General features: G+C 44.9%; 1 protein-coding gene across 1 annotated transcript in view; it reads left to right on the top strand.

The window, feature by feature from the left end:
• Positions 1 to 18,762, top strand: part of gsta.1 (glutathione S-transferase, alpha tandem duplicate 1) — a 32,025-nt gene extending 13,263 nt beyond the window's left edge. Inside the window, exons 4-7 of the mRNA XM_055636189.1 lie at positions 259 to 391; positions 5,881 to 6,022; positions 13,809 to 13,937; positions 18,291 to 18,762. Of these exons, the coding sequence (XP_055492164.1) occupies positions 259 to 391; positions 5,881 to 6,022; positions 13,809 to 13,937; positions 18,291 to 18,413 (527 nt within the window). The 3' untranslated portion in view covers positions 18,414 to 18,762. The remainder of the gene's footprint in view (positions 1 to 258; positions 392 to 5,880; positions 6,023 to 13,808; positions 13,938 to 18,290) is intronic.
• The last annotated feature ends 318 nt before the right edge of the window (positions 18,763 to 19,080 follow it).

Genomic DNA, 19,080 nt, shown 5'->3' with positions numbered 1-19,080 from the left:
TTGCAGGGTCTGGTTCTTCTAGATAATGTGGGTGCCGGGCAAGACCAGCCTCTGCAAAAACCTTGATCTCTGCTTTGTTCAGAGGCCCAGATGAAAATAATTTGAGTGTCCAGGAAGATTTATTTTTTATATAGTTACATTTGATGGATTCACCATTTTGTCTCTGAGCCACACTTCAGTTTTCAATTGTATGCCTGTTTCTTATAAATTGTAATTATATTGGCCCTCAAAAACGTACTGTTTTGTTCCTGTTGGCAGATGGAGCTCTACTGTTTGAACAAGTCCCAATGGTGGAAGTTGATGGGATGAAGCTGGTGCAGACCAATGCCATACTGAATTACTTTGCGGCAAAGCACAATCTTTACGGAAAAGATATCAAAGAAAGAGCATTGTATGTCAACTTTCATCCTTTCCATTCAAGAATATGATCATTTCATTTTCACTTCAACTTATGAACTTACTCCAGAGGAGGTTTACGAGAATGATCCCGGGGATGATTGGGTTAACATATGATGAGTGTTTACCATCACTGGGCCTCTACTCACAGGAGTTGAGAACGATGAGGCGGGACCTCATTAAAACCTACCGAATAGTGAAAGAGTGGTCTATTCTGGATAGAGTGGATGTGGAGAAGATGTTTCCACTAGTGGGAGAGTCTAGGATCAGAGGGCACAGCCTCACAATAAAAGGATGTGCCTTTAGAAAGGAATGAGGAGACATTTCTTTAGTCAGAGGGTCGTGAATCTGTGGAACTCATTGCCACAGACTGCTTTGGAAGCCAAGTTAATGGATATTTTTAAGCAGAGATTGACAGATTCTTGATTAGAATTGGGGTCAGGGGTAATGGCAAGGCAGGAGAATTGGGCTGAGAAGGAAAGATTGAACAGCCATGATTGAATGGCGGTGTAAACTTGATGTGACGGATGGCCCAAATCTGCTACTTTGACTTATGAACGTATTCTAGAGCACTTGAAGGGTTGAGAATGCAGTGCAGGCGAATAATCCTTTACAGTCCGTAGTGAGTGGTGCCCTTCATGTTAACATCAAACCGTTCTGCAGTGTCCCTTCTTAAAGTTTCCGTCAGATTCATCTGATAGGAAAGATGTTATTACTATACGATATGATACGATAGAACTTCATTTATCCCAGGAGGGAAACTGATCCATTAGTGAGTACCGCTTGGTGATATTTCAAGATGAGTACGGTGAGCATGTTGTAGAACATATTTGGCCATAGCACTCTGAACCTTACTTCTCCACAGTTTAAACCCAAGGCCGGGAGGGAAAGAACGCGGGGTTGGGGAGGAGGCGTAAAACAAGCAGGAATTCACCAGCTGGAGAACCACAGAGCTGCTTAATGCTCTCCACTCCCGCAACTGGAAGCTCACGCCACGTGGTGGGGGGGTAGAGGGGGAGGTATAACGGGAGCCTCGGTCCGTGATAACTGACATCCACTGCACAGAGGTCCGTTATTGGGGATTGCCTGCAAAAATAGACTAATTGCTGACACATTTGACACAGCTAATAATAATAATATCTTTTATTGGCCTGTCTCCTTTATCATTGTTACTTTTATGCATATCTTTCATTCATTTGTTCCAGACTCTCTATATCACCATCTATATATTTTGTTTCCCTTTCCCCTGATTCTCAGCCTGAAGAAGAGTCTCGACCCGAAATGTCACCTATTCCTTTTCTCCAACAGAGTTGCTGTCTATCCCGCTGAGTTACTACAGCTTTTTTGTGTCTATATTCACATTTGACACCAGCTTAGTTTAGTGCAGAAACAGGCCCTTCGGCCCCTCAAGTCATCACCAACCAGTGATCCCTGCATACTAACACCTGCCTACACACACTAGGTAAACATAGAAACATAGAAATTAGGTGCAGGAGTAGGCCATTCGGCCCTTCGAGCCTGCACCGCCATTCAATATGATCATGGCTGATCATCCAACTCAGTATCCCATACCTGTCTTCTCTCCATACCCTTTAGCCACAAGGGCCACATCTAACTCCCTCTTAAATATAGCCAATGAACTGGCCTCGACTACCCTCTGCGGCAGAGAGTTCCAGAGATTCACCACTCTCTGTGTGAAAAAAGTTCTTCTCATCTCGGTTTTAAAGGATTTCCCCCTTATCCTTAAGCTGTGACCTCTTGTCCTGGACTTCCCCAACATCGGGAGCAATCTTCCTGCATCTAGCCTGTCCAACCCCTTAAGAATTTTGTAAGTTTCTATAAGATCCCCTCTCAATCTCCTAAATTCTAGAGAGTATAAACCAAGTCTATCCAGTCTTTCTTCATAAGACAGTCCTGACATCCCAGGAATCAGTCTGGTGAACCGTCTCTGCACTCCCTCTATGGCAATAATGTCCTTCCTCAGATTTGGAGACCAAAACTGTACACAATACTCCAGGTGTGGTCTCACCAAGACCCTGTACAACTGCAGTAGAACCTCCCTGATCCTATGCTCAAATCCTTTTGCTATGAATCAAATCCTTTTGCTATGAAGTAAATTGTAATTGTAAATTGTACATTTATACTAAGCCAATTAACCTACAAACCTGGATGTCTTTGGAGTGTAGGAGGAAACCGGAGCGCCCGGAGAAAAACCCACGCGATTACAGGGAGAACGTACAAACTCCGTACAGACAGCGTCCGTAGTCAGGATCGACCTTGGGTCTCTGGCGCCGTAAGGCGGTAGCTCTAACGCTGCTCCACTGTGCCAAACTAGTTGTTTGGCTTCTGGTGACCATAATGATGATTTAATCTAAAGCACTGCATAAACTCCTTTGGGATTTGAGGAAGCTCATCTTGGATCATTTGGGCCACCATTAAGCCACCCCAACCCCCTCCACCCCCCCTACTCGCTCACCTCTCAGCTGTTTCTTGAGCTGGAAGTTGGATGGGTATAAAAGGACCATCCGCCTGCTACCACACAGGTTGAATCATGCTTTGGATGATGCTGTCTTATTCACAACATCTTTGGCATCTTCCTAAGTAAGTCACTTAGTGCCGGAGTAACTCAGCGGGTCAGGCAGCATCTCTGGAGAATGTGGATAGGTGATGTTTTGGGTCAGGAACCTTTTTCAGACTGAAATATAAAGGGGGGGGGGGGGGGGGGCAGCAAAACTGGAGGTGAGAAAACCCCAGAACAGATCAGGGACAGCAACAAATGACCTCAGGAAGGATGTAGTCACAATGGCCCATTGTTGGCGGGGGAAGATGTGATAATGAGAGGGACACAAGGTTGCAAACAATGGAACTGATCGGACGACTAGGTTGGGGAAGGAATGCAGGAGTTACGTGAAATGAGAGAAATCAACGTTCATTTCCACTCTCGTCTTTGGGGGGGGGGGGGGGGGGGGGAGGTTCTGAATGTCTATGCCTCTCATAATCTTTATATACTTCTATTAGGTCTTCCTTCAACCTCTGGCATTGCAGAAGAAACAATCCAAGTCTGCCCAACCTCTCCTTTTCCTAATACCCTCCAATCTAGGCTACATTCTGGTTTAATAAAAGAGTAACTCAGTCAGGCAGCATCTCTGGAGTGCAGAAAAAAGACACAATGTACTGGAGTAACTCAGCAGGTCAGGCATTTTTATCCTGAGTTGCTGCCCAGCCGGCTGAGTTACTCCAGCACATGATGTCTTTTTTTTTCGTAACCAGCATCCGCAGTTCCTTGTGTCTACATTCTGGTAAATATCTTCTGCACCCTCTCCAACGTCTCCACATTCTTTCTGTACCTTTTGGGAGGTGTGTAGTGATTGGAAAACTCCATGCCGTCAGCAGCCAACCTCATTAACAACAAATCGTTCGGTCTATCTCAGGGTTGCTTGTCTTCATTCTCCAGACAAGTCTCCACACTATCTACCTGTCCCACCTCAGGCTCTCCCAGTTCCCTTTTTATCACAAGATCTTGCAGGTTCGCAATTAATAATTCTGCAACGGCAAGTCCTGTATTCTAACCTGCCTCTGAGCAAACAAACTTCTGCGATCTCCTTTTGAATTTATTGTCCACCACCTTGTCTTTAGACTTTAGAGATACAGTGCAGAAACAGGCCCTTCGGCCCACCGTGTCCATGCCGACCAACGATCACCCCGTATTTTTATGTCCTTTAACCTCCAAACCTGTACGCCTTTGGAGTGTGGGAGGAAACCGGAAAACCCACAGTCACAAAGTCTGTACAGACAGCACCCGTCGTCAGGATTGAACCCGGGTCTCTGTAAGGCGCTGTAAGGCAGCAACTATTGTTGTGGCACCGTGCTGGCCCTGAGAAGTGCCTTGATTTTAGTTTTAGTTTTTGGTGAATTGTGGAATTAGGCCCTTTGGCCCACTTGAGTCCACACAGACCAATGATGGAGGCAATTTACAGAAGCCGGTTAATCTACACAACCCTGTACATGTGTGGAATGTGGGAGGAAACCGGAGCACCTGGAGAAAACCCACGCGGTGAATGTACAGGGAGAACGGGCAAACTTGGTCAGGGTCAAACCCGGGTCTCCAGTGCTGTCGGGCAGCAACTCTACCACTGCACCATCTCTATGGCCTCTACATTTGGAACCTCTCTGTCAAATCAAATCCATTAAAAATCTTTACCTGCATCACCTCACCAATCTTTCCCAACTGCTGCAAGCCGGTTAATTCTGGTGCCAACATCATAACTTGTTTTGCATGTCCTCGGGATCTGGCACAAACCTCATGTTCCCTGAATGGGGGACAAACAAGTTTCACACAAGTTCGATTCTTGTGAGTTCTGTGTGCCCAGAATTAAATCCTACTCCTTTGTGCTGTCAGAATTAAATCTAAAGGATATTCGGTAATGAGAGAGAGATACAAGGAACTGCACCTGCCGGCTTACCAAATAAACGCACAAAGTGCTGGAGTAATGCCCCTGTCCCACTTAGGAAACCTAAACGGAAACCTCTGGAGACTTTGCGTCCCACCCATCCGGTGGTTGCCGGAGGTTGCAGGTGGTTGCCGGAGGTTGCACGGAAACCTTGGGTAGGGCGCAAAGTCTCCAGATGTTTCCGTTCAGGCTTCCTAAGTGGGATAGGGGCATAACTCAGTGAGTCAGGCAACATTTCTGAATAACATGGATTGGTGACATTTCAAGTTACTTCAAGTTACACTTCTTCTACACCTATTTCTCCCACTATCCCACCCCCTTCCCCCCGCCTCCTGTTCCCTTCCCCCCTTCTGTTCCCTTCCACATTTCACTCCTCTCCTTATCATACACCCTTCTTCATCTCTGGCCTTTGTCCACCCATCTATTAAGCAACCCCCCTCTCACCTGTATCCACCGATCACTTGCCTGGCTTTGATCAGCCACCAGCCGCCTCCCCCCTACAGTCTGAATAGTTCTGATGAAAACATCACCTATTCACGCTGCCTGTCCCACTGAGTTACTCCAGCACTTTGCGTCTTTTCAAGACAAGTGATACAGGCGAGGGGGATTTGATTTGCAGATGGGAAGTCAAAGGCTAGAGATAAAAAGGAGACAAAATGGTGTGTGACAGTGGGGCGGGGGGGGGGCGGGGGGGAGGCGGAAAGGGGGCAGGATTCGAACAACGGGGGCTGTCTGTACGGAGTTTGTATGTTCTCCCTGTGTCTACATGGGTTTTGTCCGGGTGCTCCAGTTTCCTATCACATTCCAAAGATGTGCAGGTTTGCAGGTTAATTGGCTTCTGTAAATTGTAAATTGTCCCTTGTGTGTGGGATAATATTAGTGTACGGGGGTTGCTGGTCAGTGCGGACTCAGTGGCCTGAAGGGCCTGTTACCGCACTGTATCTCTAAACTTAAAAAAACAAAGTTAGTACAGCCATAGCACTGAAGGCTGCCTGGACATTAATTGGATTTAATGTTATCTTTTTTATCCCAGGATTGACATGTACTCGGAGGGAGCAAAGGACCTGATGACCTTTGTGTTGCGCCACCCATTCCTCCCAGCTGCTGAGAAGGACGGTAACCTGACCCAGATGGAAAACAAGGCCAAAAACAGATACTTCCCTGCATTTGAGAAGGTATTCCACACTCACAGTACGGGGAGAGTATTGACCAGGGGAGCCCGTCCTTCCCCTGACTGTGTCGCAGAGCAGTGCCAAGAGGCATAGAGATTAGATTGGGTGTTAGTCACATAGAGTCTTACAGCGGGGGGGGAAACAGGCCCATCGGCCCAACTTGCCCACAATGACCAACATGCCCCATCTACACTAGTTCCACCTGCCTGCATTTGTCTTTTATCCATCTAAAAGCAGCCCTATCCATGTACATGTCTAATTGCTTCTTAAACATCTTATGGAGGTGTTAAAACATTTTAAGGGGACTTAGAGAGGGAGAATGCACAGTCTTTTTTATCCAGGGTAGAGGAATTATAAACCAGAGGACGTAGGTTTTAGGTGAGAGTGTCAAGATTTAATAGGAGACTGAGAGGCAGTTTTCACTCGGAGAGTGGTGGGTATATGGAATAAACTGCCACAGGAGGTAATTGAGGCAGGAGATAACTATCACAACATTTAAATGCGACTTGGACAGGTACATGGACAGGAAAGTTTGCGGGATAAGGGCCAAACACTGTCAAATGTGCCTATCTTAGATGGGGCACTTGGTCAGCATGGCCGAGTTGGGCCAAAGGGTCTGTTTCTGTGCCTTATGACTCGAATTGGCCACAGGGACAGAAGATCAAAACAGCATGAAATAAGTCTTAGTGGACATGGAAAAATACTTACTGTCAGAGTTATCCGTAAGGAAATCTTTCCAATTTGCACTTTTAAATATGTCTTTAATACCTATGATTATTTGCTTTACTTTGTAACAACTGCCCAAATCTTGCCCAATCATGACTCAACTGGAACAAAACAAAAAACACTAGGACTAATCCTACTTGTCTGTTTACAATCATGAAACTATTCTAGCCAGACTGAATTAACCGCTTCAACATATGACCGGCATAAACCTGGGCCAAAAGCAAAAGACACAAAGTGCTGGTGTAACTCAAATGGGTCAGGCAGCATCTCTGGGGAACATGCATTGATTGTAAACCATAATCTGCAGTTCCTTGTTTTATATTTATCTCACAAACCTAGAGAAAACCTTTTCCCCTCTCCCATCAGACAAGAGGTACAGAAGTGTGAACATCCATTCACCCAGATTCAGGGACAGTTTCTAGCCCAGATATTAATGATCTGGATGAGGGAATTGAAGGCATATCTCCAAGTTTGCGGATGACACGAAGCTGGGGGGCATGTTAGCTGTGAGGAGGATGCTGGAGACTGCAAGGTGACTTGGATAGGCTGGGTGAGTGGGCAAATGTTTGGCAGATGCAGTATAATGTGGATAAATGTGATTTTATCCATCACAAACAAAAAGAGGAGAAAGCAGACTATTTGTAAATGGTGGCCGACTAGGAAAAGGGGAGATGCAGCGAGACCTGGGTGTCATGGTACACCAGTCATTGAAAGTAGGCATGCAGGTGCAGCAGACAGTGAAGAAAGCGAATGGTATGTTAGCTTTCATAGCAAAAGGATTTGAGTATAGGAGCAGGGAGGTTCTACTGCAGTTGTACAGGGTCTTGGTGAGACTACACCTGGAGTATTGCGTACAGTTTTGGTCTACCAAATCTACCTCATTGCCATAGAGGGAGTGCAGAGAAGGTTCACCAGACTGATTCCTGGGATGTCAGGACTGTCTTTGAAGAAAGAACGTTGGATAGACTTTTTATACTCTCTAGAATTTAGGGGATCTTTATAGAAACTTACAAAATTCTTAAGGGGTTGGACAGGCTAGATGCAGGAAGATTTCTTGCTGATGTTGGGGAAGTCCAGGACAAGGGGTCACAGCTTAAGGATAAGGGGGAAATCCTTTAAAAACCAAGATGAGAAGAACTTTTTTCACACAGAGAGTGGTGAATCTCTGGAACTCTCTGCCGCAGAGGGTAGTCGAGGCCAGTTCATTGGCTATATTTAAGAGGGAGTTAGATGTGGCCCTTGTGGCTAAGGGGATCAGAGGGTATGGAGAGAAGGCAGGTACGGGATACCGAGTTGGATGATCAGCCATGATCATATTGAATGGCGGTGCAGGCTCGAAGGGCCGAATGGCCTACTCGTGCACCTAATTTCTATGTTTCTATAACTGGACCATCCTATCACCAACTAGAGAGCAGTCCTGACCTACCATCTACCTCATTGCAGACCCATGGACTATCTTTAATCGGACTTTACCTTGCACTGAACGTTATTCCCTTTATCCTGTACACTGTGGACGGCTTGATTGTAATCATGTTGAATCTTTCCGCTGACTGGATAGTATGCACCAAAAAACCCTTTTCACTGTACCTCGATACACGTAACGATAATAGACTAAACTAAAATTGCTCGAAGTAGTTCCTAAAAGCTTATATGTGGGGACACATGGCGAGGTTAATATTAGGAATGAGCAATTGGTTATTTTGGCCTTTTCTTTGAGAGGACTTGAGGAGTTCAAATGCTTCGATACAATTACAACAAGTCTTGCTGAGAACAGAAATACAAGGAAGTACAGATGCTGGAATATTGAACAAAACACAAAGTGCTGGAGTAACTCACAAAGTGAGAAACACAAAGTGCTGGAGGCGCAGCAATGGTGCTGCTGCCCTACAGCACTGGAGATGTGTGTTTGATCCTGACTACGGGTGCTGTCTGTACGGGGTTCTCCCCGTGACCGAGTGGGTTTTCTCCGAGATCTTCGGTTTCCTCACACACTCCAAAGAGGTACAGGTTTGTAGGTTAATTGGCTTGGTATAAGTGTAAATTGTCCCTAATGTTAATGTGTGGGGATCGCTGGTCAGTGCGGACTCGGTGGGCTGAAGGGTCTGTATCCACGTGGTATTTCTAAACTAAACTCAAGGGTTCAGCCCGCATCCCCGAAGGGAATGGGTAGGCCACGTTTCAGGTCAGGTCCCTTCTTCAGACTGAGAATACTCCTTAAATACTCTGTAGAGTTTCCTTCAAAAATGGATATAGTTGGCACAGAGAGGGTGCAGTGAAGGTTCACTTAACTGACTTCAGGGATTAAGAATTTGCCATATGAGGAAAGAATATAGAACAGTACAGCACGGGAACAGACTCTTTGGCCCACAATGTGTGCTGAACATGAACATGATGCCCAGCTGTGGAATCAAAGAAATGCAAATGTGTGTTTATCCTAAAGAATGGGCACAAAGTGCTGGAGTAACTCAACGGGTCAGATAGCATCTCTGGAGAAAGACGTTGGGTGACGTTTCGGGGTCGGGACCCTTCTTCGGACATAAGATGTTCTTCAGACAGACAGGATCGAACCCGGCTCTGTGGCGTTGTGAGGCAGCTGCCCTACTAGCTGCCCAATGATGTTGCCCCTTTATAAGGGAAATGGATGAACAGTTCTTAAAGTCGTAATGAGATGAACGAATGAATAACTTTAATCAAGTGTAATTCTTTGCTTGCTTACCCAAGGTATACAATAGTCGCCACATAAAGAGCACATAAAGTTACAAAGTATCCTGTGCCAGGTCTACACTTGTTCTCCCCCCTGGTTACCATCCTGTTTGGCAGTAACCAAGAGAAGGGCACATCCCTTTGAACAGAGCAGCTTGTGGGAAGTGGAGGAAGGGAGGTGAAATTCTATTATTTTAAACTATTTCCTGCTCCCAGCACTCAGAAAGCTGCACATCCATCCACTGACGCCAAGGTTTGTAAATAAACTGGTGCGAGGCATGCAACAAAAAATGTCATTTTGTTGAGGTACTTGGTAACAGTTATGAGCATTGTTGAAACATTGAGACAAGATTAAAATGGATACATAGCAGAGAGGAAGGTTATAAAACTGAAAATGTTATCTTTGCAGCATAGTTAGCTTGCCGAGCAGTTTGGGAGTTTGATAACCTTCTGCCTCGAATTTGATATATTCGACGTTGACACACAGAACTGACCTGGCTCCTTTCACTTGTCAGAGATGAATATAACAGATGTCCAGCATATGATTTCTGGACAAAAAAAATAGACAGAGTGCTGGAGTAACTCAGCGGGTCAGGCAGCATCTGTGGAGAACATGGATAGGTGACTTTTTGGGTTGGACGGATTGTGTATGGGAGGGTGGGTAGGAAAGCTGGAAGAGAGATGGTCAGGACAGAGCCTGGCAGTAATAGGTGGACACAGGTGAGGGAGGGAGTTCATTGGCAGATGGTTGGACAACGGCCAGAGATGAATAGACAGAAGGTGTGAGACAAAAGGATGGAATATTTACAAATTGTAAAGAGTTGCGAATTATGAAGCTAGAGGAAGGAGGGAACATTCGTATCAGAAATATAATCAATTCCTTGAGTGTGTTTGGGATACTTTTTGCAAGAAAAAACAGAGCCCAGGAAGAGTCAGGTTTCTAAATTTCAGAAAAAGCAATGAGCGAGATTTGTTAAACATTGGAACTGTGCCGAATTTTACAGTGCAATTATATGCAACATAGTGTCAAAAAGGCATAGACTCGAGGCTGCTTCTGAGCTTATAGAGAGAGGGAAATCCTACTGCATTGGGAGAGTGTGCTGTAGGATGAGTGTATTGGGTAGATAGGAAGTTCATTGGACAGGTACATGGATAGGATAGGTTTTTAGAGGGATGTCATGGAGTGATACAGCATGGATACGGGTCCTTCGGCCCATCTTGCCCACACCGGCCAACATGTCCCAGCCACACTAGCCCCACCTGCCTGCGTTTGGTCCATATCCCTCCAAACCTGTCCTATCCATGTACCTGTCTAACTGTTTCTCAAACGTTGGGATAGTCCCAACCTCAACTACCTTCTCAGGCAGCTTGTTCCATCCATCCACCACCCTTTGAGTGAAAAATTTACCCCTCAGATTCCTATTAAATCTTTTACCCTTCACCTTAAACGTATGTCCTTTGATCCTCGATTCACCAACTCTGGGCAAGAGACTCTGTGCATCTACCCACTCTATTCTCATGATTTTATACACCTCCCTCATCCTCCTGTACTCCAAAGAATATAGTCCCAGCCTACTCAACCTCTCCCTTTTGCTCAGACCCTCTAGTCCTGGCAACATCCTCGTAAATTTTCTCCATACTCTTTCCAGCCTGACAACATCTCTCCTATAAGGGCCAAACGCTTGCAGGTGGGACTAGTGTACATGGGGTATCTTAGTCAGCGTGGACGAGTTTGGTCAAAGAGCCTGTTTCCATGCTATATGACTCTTATAGAACCAGTTTGCAGTTCAGTTTATTATTGTCAAATGAACTGAGGTGCAGTGAAAAGCTTTTTTGTTGTATGCTAGCCAGTAAGTAGAAAGACTATGCATCGCTACCATCAAGCCGCCCACAATGTGCAGAAACAGGATAAGGGGAATAGTGATTAGCGCAAGACAAAGTCCAATAAAGGATACCTGATCGCATGCAACAAAATCCTTCCACTGTACTTCAGTACACATGACAACAATAACACAAGAGGCAAGATGTCTCTGGGTCAAAAAGAAAGGCAGCTGTACAAAGGAAAAAAAAAGTGTACAAAAACTATCACAGTTCCCTGTTACCAAGAGAGGTAAAAAGCCCCGAAGTTTTTATAATAAAGTTCCTGACCCGAAACGTCACCTATCCATATTCTCAGAGATGTTGCCCGAATTACTCCAGCACTTTGTGTCTATCTTTGATGTAAAACAGGTTCTACAGTTCTTTGTGTTAATAAAAAAAACCTAGGCGTGTGAAAGTGGAGTTGTATATTTAGACTAATTCCCTTTTCTTCCAGTAGATTATGCTTCAGTCTGGTTCTCTGCTGATCCCTGCACTGTGTGTTATTCCAGCTTGGCTGAATTAGCAGAATGCAAATTCCCTGGCAGTCATGAACTACAGGCTTCCACAGGTTTTGTCTCAGTACACCACAGTGTCACCACATCCCCTTGGGCTTGAGATGCTTTCCAGTTGGAGCCCGTTTGTGCAAATTCTTAATCTGAGTCTGAAGAAGGGTCCCAACCCAAGACGTGACTTATCCATGTTCCCCAGAGAAGTCGGCTGACCTGCTGAATTACTCCAACATTTTGTGTCCTTCCCTTTATGTAAATTCTTTACTTTCAACCACCAGTTCTTCTGCATTTCATGGACTTATCTGCAGTGTGATCTTGGTACAGTGCAGAAGTTTATGTTTTTGGAGCAGAATTGGGTCATTCATCCCATCGAGTCTACTCCGCCATTCAATCGTGGCTGATCTATCTTTCCCTCTCAACCCCATTCTCCTGCCTTCTCCCCATAACCCTGACACCCGTACCAATCAAGAATCTGTCAATCTCCGCCTTAAAAATATCAATTGACGGCCTCCACAGCCGTCTGTGGCTATGAATTCCGCAGATTCATCAGCCTCTGATTCAAGATTCAAGAGACATTTATTGTCACGTGCACCAAATGGTACAGTGAAATTTGGGGTCACCCATACAGCAATACGAATTAAAAAAAGAACACAACACACGATAGACTTCAAAAAATTCCTCCTCATCTCCTCCCTAAAGGTATGTCCTTTTATTCTGAGGCTGTGTTCTCTGGTCCTAGACTCTCCCACTAGTGGAAACATCCTCTCCACATCCACTCTATCCAGGCCTTTCACTATTCAGTAAGTTTCAATGAGGTTCCGCCCTCGTCCTTGTAAGAAGGCAGGTGTTAGGAAAGACCTTTATGACACCCACCTTGTAATTGAAACTACCAGCCACGGACGTTTGAAACAGCTTATTCTTGCATGTGTTACAGTACGTACACGTGGTGACCAAACAGATTTCAACACTCACTGCACGCTCTCTGCCGAGACTCCATTCTGCTGCCAGTAGAAGAGATCACACACGCCTGATTGTCAATCCTTTTCTAGAATATATTCCTCCCTTCTCAGTCTTGCCGTCATTAACCAACCATTCCTGCCTCCCTGTGACTGCACACCGCTCCGGAGGTTGGCAATGCCTGCGGGATATCCCAAACTGCAATCTGAAGAGTTTGGAGAAGGGTCTCCACCCGAAACGTCACCTATTTCTTTTCTCCAGCGCTGCTGCCTGACCCGCTGAGTTACTCCACCATTTTGCGTTGATCTGCAATCCAGCAAGATGTGTTACATTGGGAAAGATAGGTGAAGTTTTCGGTCGAGACCCTTCAAACAAAGGCAGACAGAGTCTAAAGATGGGTGTGAAGAAGGGTCCCGACTCAAAAGGACAGATAACTGTTCGGGGCAGGGTCCTTCAGGCTGAAGAAGGTCCCAGAAACAACACCTATTCATGTTCTCCCAAGATGCTGCCTGACCCGCTGAGTTATTCCAGCACTCTTCTTTTGTCAAACAGCACCTGCAGTTCCTTGTATCTGCATGTTACATTGGAGTGGAGTTGTTTGTTGAAATAAACCTCTTGATTGGAAGTTTCTCTTGAGAGCACTTTGTGTTTTACACTGGCTGCTGTCCCTGGGGCAAGGTTAGATCTGATGCATGAACACTGAGTGGGGGGGGGGGGGGGGGGGGGGGGGGGGGGGGGGAGAGACACAGAGTGCTGGAGTAATTCAGTGGGTCAAAAAGCATGGGGACCCTTCAGTCTGAAGAACAGTCCCATCCCAAAATGTCACCCATCCTTGTTCCCCAAAGATGCCACTGACCTGCTGAGTTAATCCATCTCTCTGTATCTTCTCTTGATTGTAAATCTATCCATGTTCTCCAGATGCTGCCTGACCCACCGAGTTACTCCAGCTCTTTGTGTTTTGTTCCTGATTGTAAGGTTCATTCGCAGTTGAAATAAAATCAAATCTGACCAGGATTTTCTTTTGGGTCTTGCAGAGCATCAACCAACAAACTGGATACATGGTTGGGGACCAGCTGACTATTATTGATCTTCAAGTTCTGGAGGTGATCTTGATGCTGGAAGAGAAGTTTCCACTCATCCTGGCAGACTTCTCTATGCTGCAGGTACGGTTCACGTTTCGAGTCTGAAACTTTGCGAGATGGAGGAGATGGGGAGTATGAGAAACCAAGCAACTAAAGGCATCTAACACTCAACATGTTCAGCTGTATCAAGGGCAGAGGTAGAGTTGCTGCCTTGCAGCACCAGTGACCCGGGTTCGATCCTGACTACGGGTGCTGTCTGTACGGAGTTTGTATGTTCTCCCCATGACCACATGGGTTTCCTCCCACATTCCAAAGATGTACAGGTTTGTAGGTTAATTGTCTTTGGTAAATTGTAGATTCTCCCTGGTGTGTAGGACGGTGCTAGTGTATGGGATAATTGGTGGCCAGCATAGGCACATTGGGCCGAAGGGTCAGTTTCCACGCTGCTTCTCTAAAGTATCAGGATACTTTCCTACCCTTTTTCTCAAGGTGAAGGTGGATGTGTTAATTTTTGTCTATGCTACTGAATCATCCATTGCAAAGTGGGTCCTTTTAAATGCTAGAGTTCAGATTATAACACCCAGGTTGTAATGTAGGAACAAGGAACTGCAGATGCTGGTTTACACAAAAGGACACAAAGTGCTGGGACTGAAGAATGGTCGCGACCCAAAAAGTCACCTATCCACCACGTTCTCCGGAGACGCTGCCTGCCCCGCTGAGCTACTCCAGCACATTGTGTCCTTTTGTGTTTGATCCAGCAACTGCAATTCTTTGTTATCACATAAATTGGGGCAGGCATGGTGGCGGAGCGGTAGAGTTGCTGCCTGGGTTCGATCCTGACTATGGGTACTGTCTATACCGAGTTTGTACGTTCTCCCCGTGACCTGATTTGAGTTTTCTCTGGGTGCTCCGGTTTCCTCCCACACTCCAAAGACATGCAGGTTTGTAGGTGCAGATTCGGTGGGCCGAAGGGCCTGTTTCTCTAAACAAAACGACTGATGAGCCTCCAATCGGACCAGTCATAGAGTCATGAAGTGATACAGTGTGGAAACAGGCCCTTCGGCTCAACTTGCCCACACCGCCCAACATGTCCCAGCCACACTAGTCCAACCTGCCCCGCACTTGGTCCATATCCACGTACCTGTCTGTTTCTTAAATGTTGGGATAAACTAGAACGGTTGGGGGGAGGGACTCAAATAGGGAAAGCTAGCAGTCAGTGTGTGAGGCAGGAGGCAGAGAAGGGTAGCACTCTGACCCAAAATGTAGGGGAGAAAGAAGAAAAAGACAATAAACAGAGAATAAGAGGGGGTGGGTTTCTTAAATGTGCATATTTTAATGCTAGGAGCATTGTAAGAAAGGTGGATGAACTTAGAGCCTGGATTGACACCTGGAAGTATGATGTTGTGGCGATCAGTGAAACATAGTTGCAGGAGGGCTGTGATTGGAAACTAAATATTCCAGGATTTCGTTGCTTCAGGTGTGATAGAATTGGAGGGGCAAGAGGTGGAGGTGTTGCATTGCTTGTCAGGGAAGATATTACAGCAGTGCTTTGGCAGGATAGATTAGAGGGCTCGTCTAGGGAGGTTATTTGGGTGGAACTGAGAAATGGGAAAGGGGTAGCAACATTTATAGGGGTATATTATAGACCGCCAAATGGGGAGCGAGAATTGGAAGAACAAAATGTAAGGAGATCGCAGATATTAGTAGTAAGCACAAGGTAGTGATTGTGGGAGATTTCAATTTTCCACACATAGACTGGGAAACACATTCTGTAAATGGGCTGGATGGTTTGGAGTTTGTAAAATGTGTGCAGGATAGTTTTTTGCAGCAATACATAGAGGTACCTACTAGAGAAGGGGCAGTGCTGGACCTCCTGTTAAGAAATGAGACGGGTCAGGTGGCGGAGGTATGCGTTGGGGAACAGTTCGGGTCCAGTGATCACAATACCATTAGTTTCAATATAATTATGGAGAGGGTCAGAACTGGACCTAGGGTTGAGATTTTTGATTGGAGAAAGGCTAACTTTGAGGAGATGCGAAAGGATTTAAAAGGAGTGAATTGGGACATTTTGTTTTATGGGAAAGATGTGGAAGAGAAATGGAGGACATTTAAAGGTGAAATTTTAAGAGTACAGTATCTTTATGTCCCTGCTCGGTTGAAAGGAAATAGTAAAAATTGGAAAGAGCCATGGTTTTCAAGGGAAATTGGACACTTGATTCGGAAAAAGAGAGAGATCTACAATAATTATAGGCAGCATGGAGAAAATGAGGTGCTTGTGGAGTATAAAGAATGTAAAAAAGAATCTTAAGAAAGAAATGAGAAAAGCTAAAAGAAGAGGTTGCTTTGGCAAGTAAGGTGAAAGTAAATCCAAAGGGTTTCTACAGCTATATTAATAGCAAAAGGATAGCGAGGGATAAAATTGGTCCATTAGAGAGTCAGAGTGGACAGCTATCTGCAGAGCCAAAAGAGATGGGGGAGATAGTGAACAATTTATTTTCTTCGGTATTCACCAAGGAGAAGGATATTGAATTATGTGAGGTAAGGGAAACAAGTAGAGTAGCTATAGAAACTATGAGATTAAAAGAAGAAGAAGTACTGACACTTTTGAAAAATATAAAGGTGGATAAGTCACCAGGTCCGGACAGGATATTCCCTAGGACATTGAGGGAAGTTAGTGTAGAAATAGCAGGGGCTATGACAGAAATATTTCAAATGTCATTAGAAATGGGAATAGTGACGGAGGATTGGCGTACTGCGCATGGTGTTCCATTGTATTAAAAGGGGTCTAAGAGCAAATCTAGCAATTATAGACCTGTTAGTTTGACGTCAGTGGTGGGCAAATTAATGGAAAGGATACTTAGAGATAATACATATAAGCATCTGGATAAACAGGGTCCGATTAGGAACAGTCAACATGGATTTGTGCCTGGAAGGTCATGTTTGACTAATCTTCTTGAGTTTTTTGAAAAGGTTACTCGGGAAATTGATGAGGGTAAAGCAGTGGATGTTGTATATATGGACTTCAGTAAAGCCTTTGACAAGGTTCCTCATGGTTGGTTAAGAAGGTTCAATTGTTGGGTATTAATGGTAGAGTAGCAAGATGGATTCAACAGTGGCTGAATGGGAGATGCCAGAGAGTAATGGTGGATGGCTGTTTGTCAGGTTGGAGGCCAGTGACTAGTGGGGTGCCACAGGGATCTGTGTTAGGTCCACTGTTGTTTGTCATGTACATCAATGATCTGGATGATGGTGTGGTAAATTGGATTAGTAAGTATGCAGATGATACTAAGATAGGTGGTGTTGTGGATAATGAAGTAGATTTTCATAGTCTACAGAGAGATTTATGCCAGTTGGAAGAGTGGGCTGAAAGATGGCAGATGGAGTTTAATGTTGATAAGTGTGAGGTGCTACATCTTGGCAGGACAAATCAAAATAGGACGTACATGGTAAATGGTAGGGAATTGAGGAATGCAGTTGAACAGAGGGATCTAGGAATAACTGTGCACAGTTCCCTGAAGGTGGAATCTCATGTAGATAGGGTGGTAAAGAAAGCTTTTGGTGTGCTGGCCTTTATAACTCAGAGCATTGAGTATAGAAGTTGGGATGTAATGTTAAAATTGTACAAGGCATTGGTGAGGCCAATTCTGGAGTATGGTGTACAATTTTGGTCGCCTAATTATAGGAAGGATGTCAACAAAATAGAGAGAGTACAGAGGAGATTTACTAGAATGTTGCCTGGGTTTCAGCAACTAAGTTACAGAGAATGGTTGAACAAGTTAGGTCTTTATTCTTTGGATCGCAGAAGGTTAAGGGGGGACGATAGAGGCCTTTAAAATGATGAGAGGGATCGACAGAGTTGACGTGGATAAGCTTTTCCCACTGAGAGTAGGGAAGATTCAAACAAGAGGACATGACTTGAGAATTAAGGGACAGAAGTTTAGGGGTAACATGAGGGGGAACTTCTTTACTCAGAGAGTGGTAGCTGTGTGGAATGAGCTTCCAGTGAAGGTGGTGGAGGCAGGTTCGATTTTATCGTTTAAAAATAAATTGGATAGTTATATGGATGGGAAGGGAATGGAGGGTTATGGTCTGAGTGCAGGTAGATGGGACTAGGGGGGATTATGTGTTCGGCACGGACTAGAAGGGCCGAGATGGCCTGTTTCCGTGCTGTAATTGTTATATGGTTATATATGGTTATAATCCCAGCCTCAACTACCTCATGTGGCAGCTTGTTCCATACACCCACCACACTTTGTGTGAAAAAGTTACCCCTCAGATTCCTGTGAAATCTTTTCCCCTTCACCATGAACCTATGTCCTGTGTCCACGATTCCCCTACTCTGGGCAAGAGAGCCTGCATCTACTCGATCTGTTCCTCTCATGCTCTCGGTCAATAGTTTTAAATAAATAACCCAAGCATTTTGATTAATTGCAGAAGTTCAAAGCAAAGATCAGCAGCATCCCGAGAATCCAGAAGTTCTTGCAGCCGGGGAGTCCCAGGAAGCCACCACCGGATGACCATTACGTCCAGACGGCAAGAGAGGTCCTCAACTTCTGAAAGGCAAAGTTGTAGGAGGAGTTGCTTGCATCTCAGATGTTTGCAAATGCTGTTTTAGATTCTTATCTCTGAAGCCATAGAGAATATATCAAATATACTTCACAGGTAAGGGGAGGGAGATCACAATAACACTAATAGATCCAATTAACAACTAATAACTATTGTCACTCACCTGAGCATTTGTTCTTGCACCCTGTGAGTTATAAAGACATGAAAATGTAACAGAAACAGCAAAAAAAAAACTGAGGAAAGTAAAAAAAATAAAAAGCTTCATTGTCATTTCTGTACCTTGACATTCATTGGCATCATTTTGTGATATTAAAACAAATGTTATCAACTTTGAACACTCCGCTGCTTCTCTGCTTGGCTTTTGTTGAAAGCTGCTGATGTCTGATTAGCAGCTACCGCCATAGAAACCATATTTTCGCTGCTTTTACCAAGGCACATCCATGGAGTAGTTTAGTTTAGAGATACAGTTTGGTTTAGAGGCTCAGCACAGAAACAGGCCCTTCGGTCCACCGAGTCGGTGCTGACCCGAGATCCCCGCATACTATCAATATCCTACAAAAGATTAGGGACATTTTATAATATTTTCCAGCCAATAAACCTACATTGTTGTGCGTCTGTGGAGTGTGGAAGGAAACTGGAGCTCCCAGAGAAAATCTAT

The sequence above is a fragment of the Leucoraja erinacea genome, chromosome 5, assembly GCF_028641065.1.
Source record: "Leucoraja erinacea ecotype New England chromosome 5, Leri_hhj_1, whole genome shotgun sequence".
NCBI classification, from domain to species: Eukaryota; Metazoa; Chordata; class Chondrichthyes; order Rajiformes; family Rajidae; genus Leucoraja; species Leucoraja erinaceus.
This window is presented reverse-complemented; position numbering and strand designations above follow the sequence as displayed.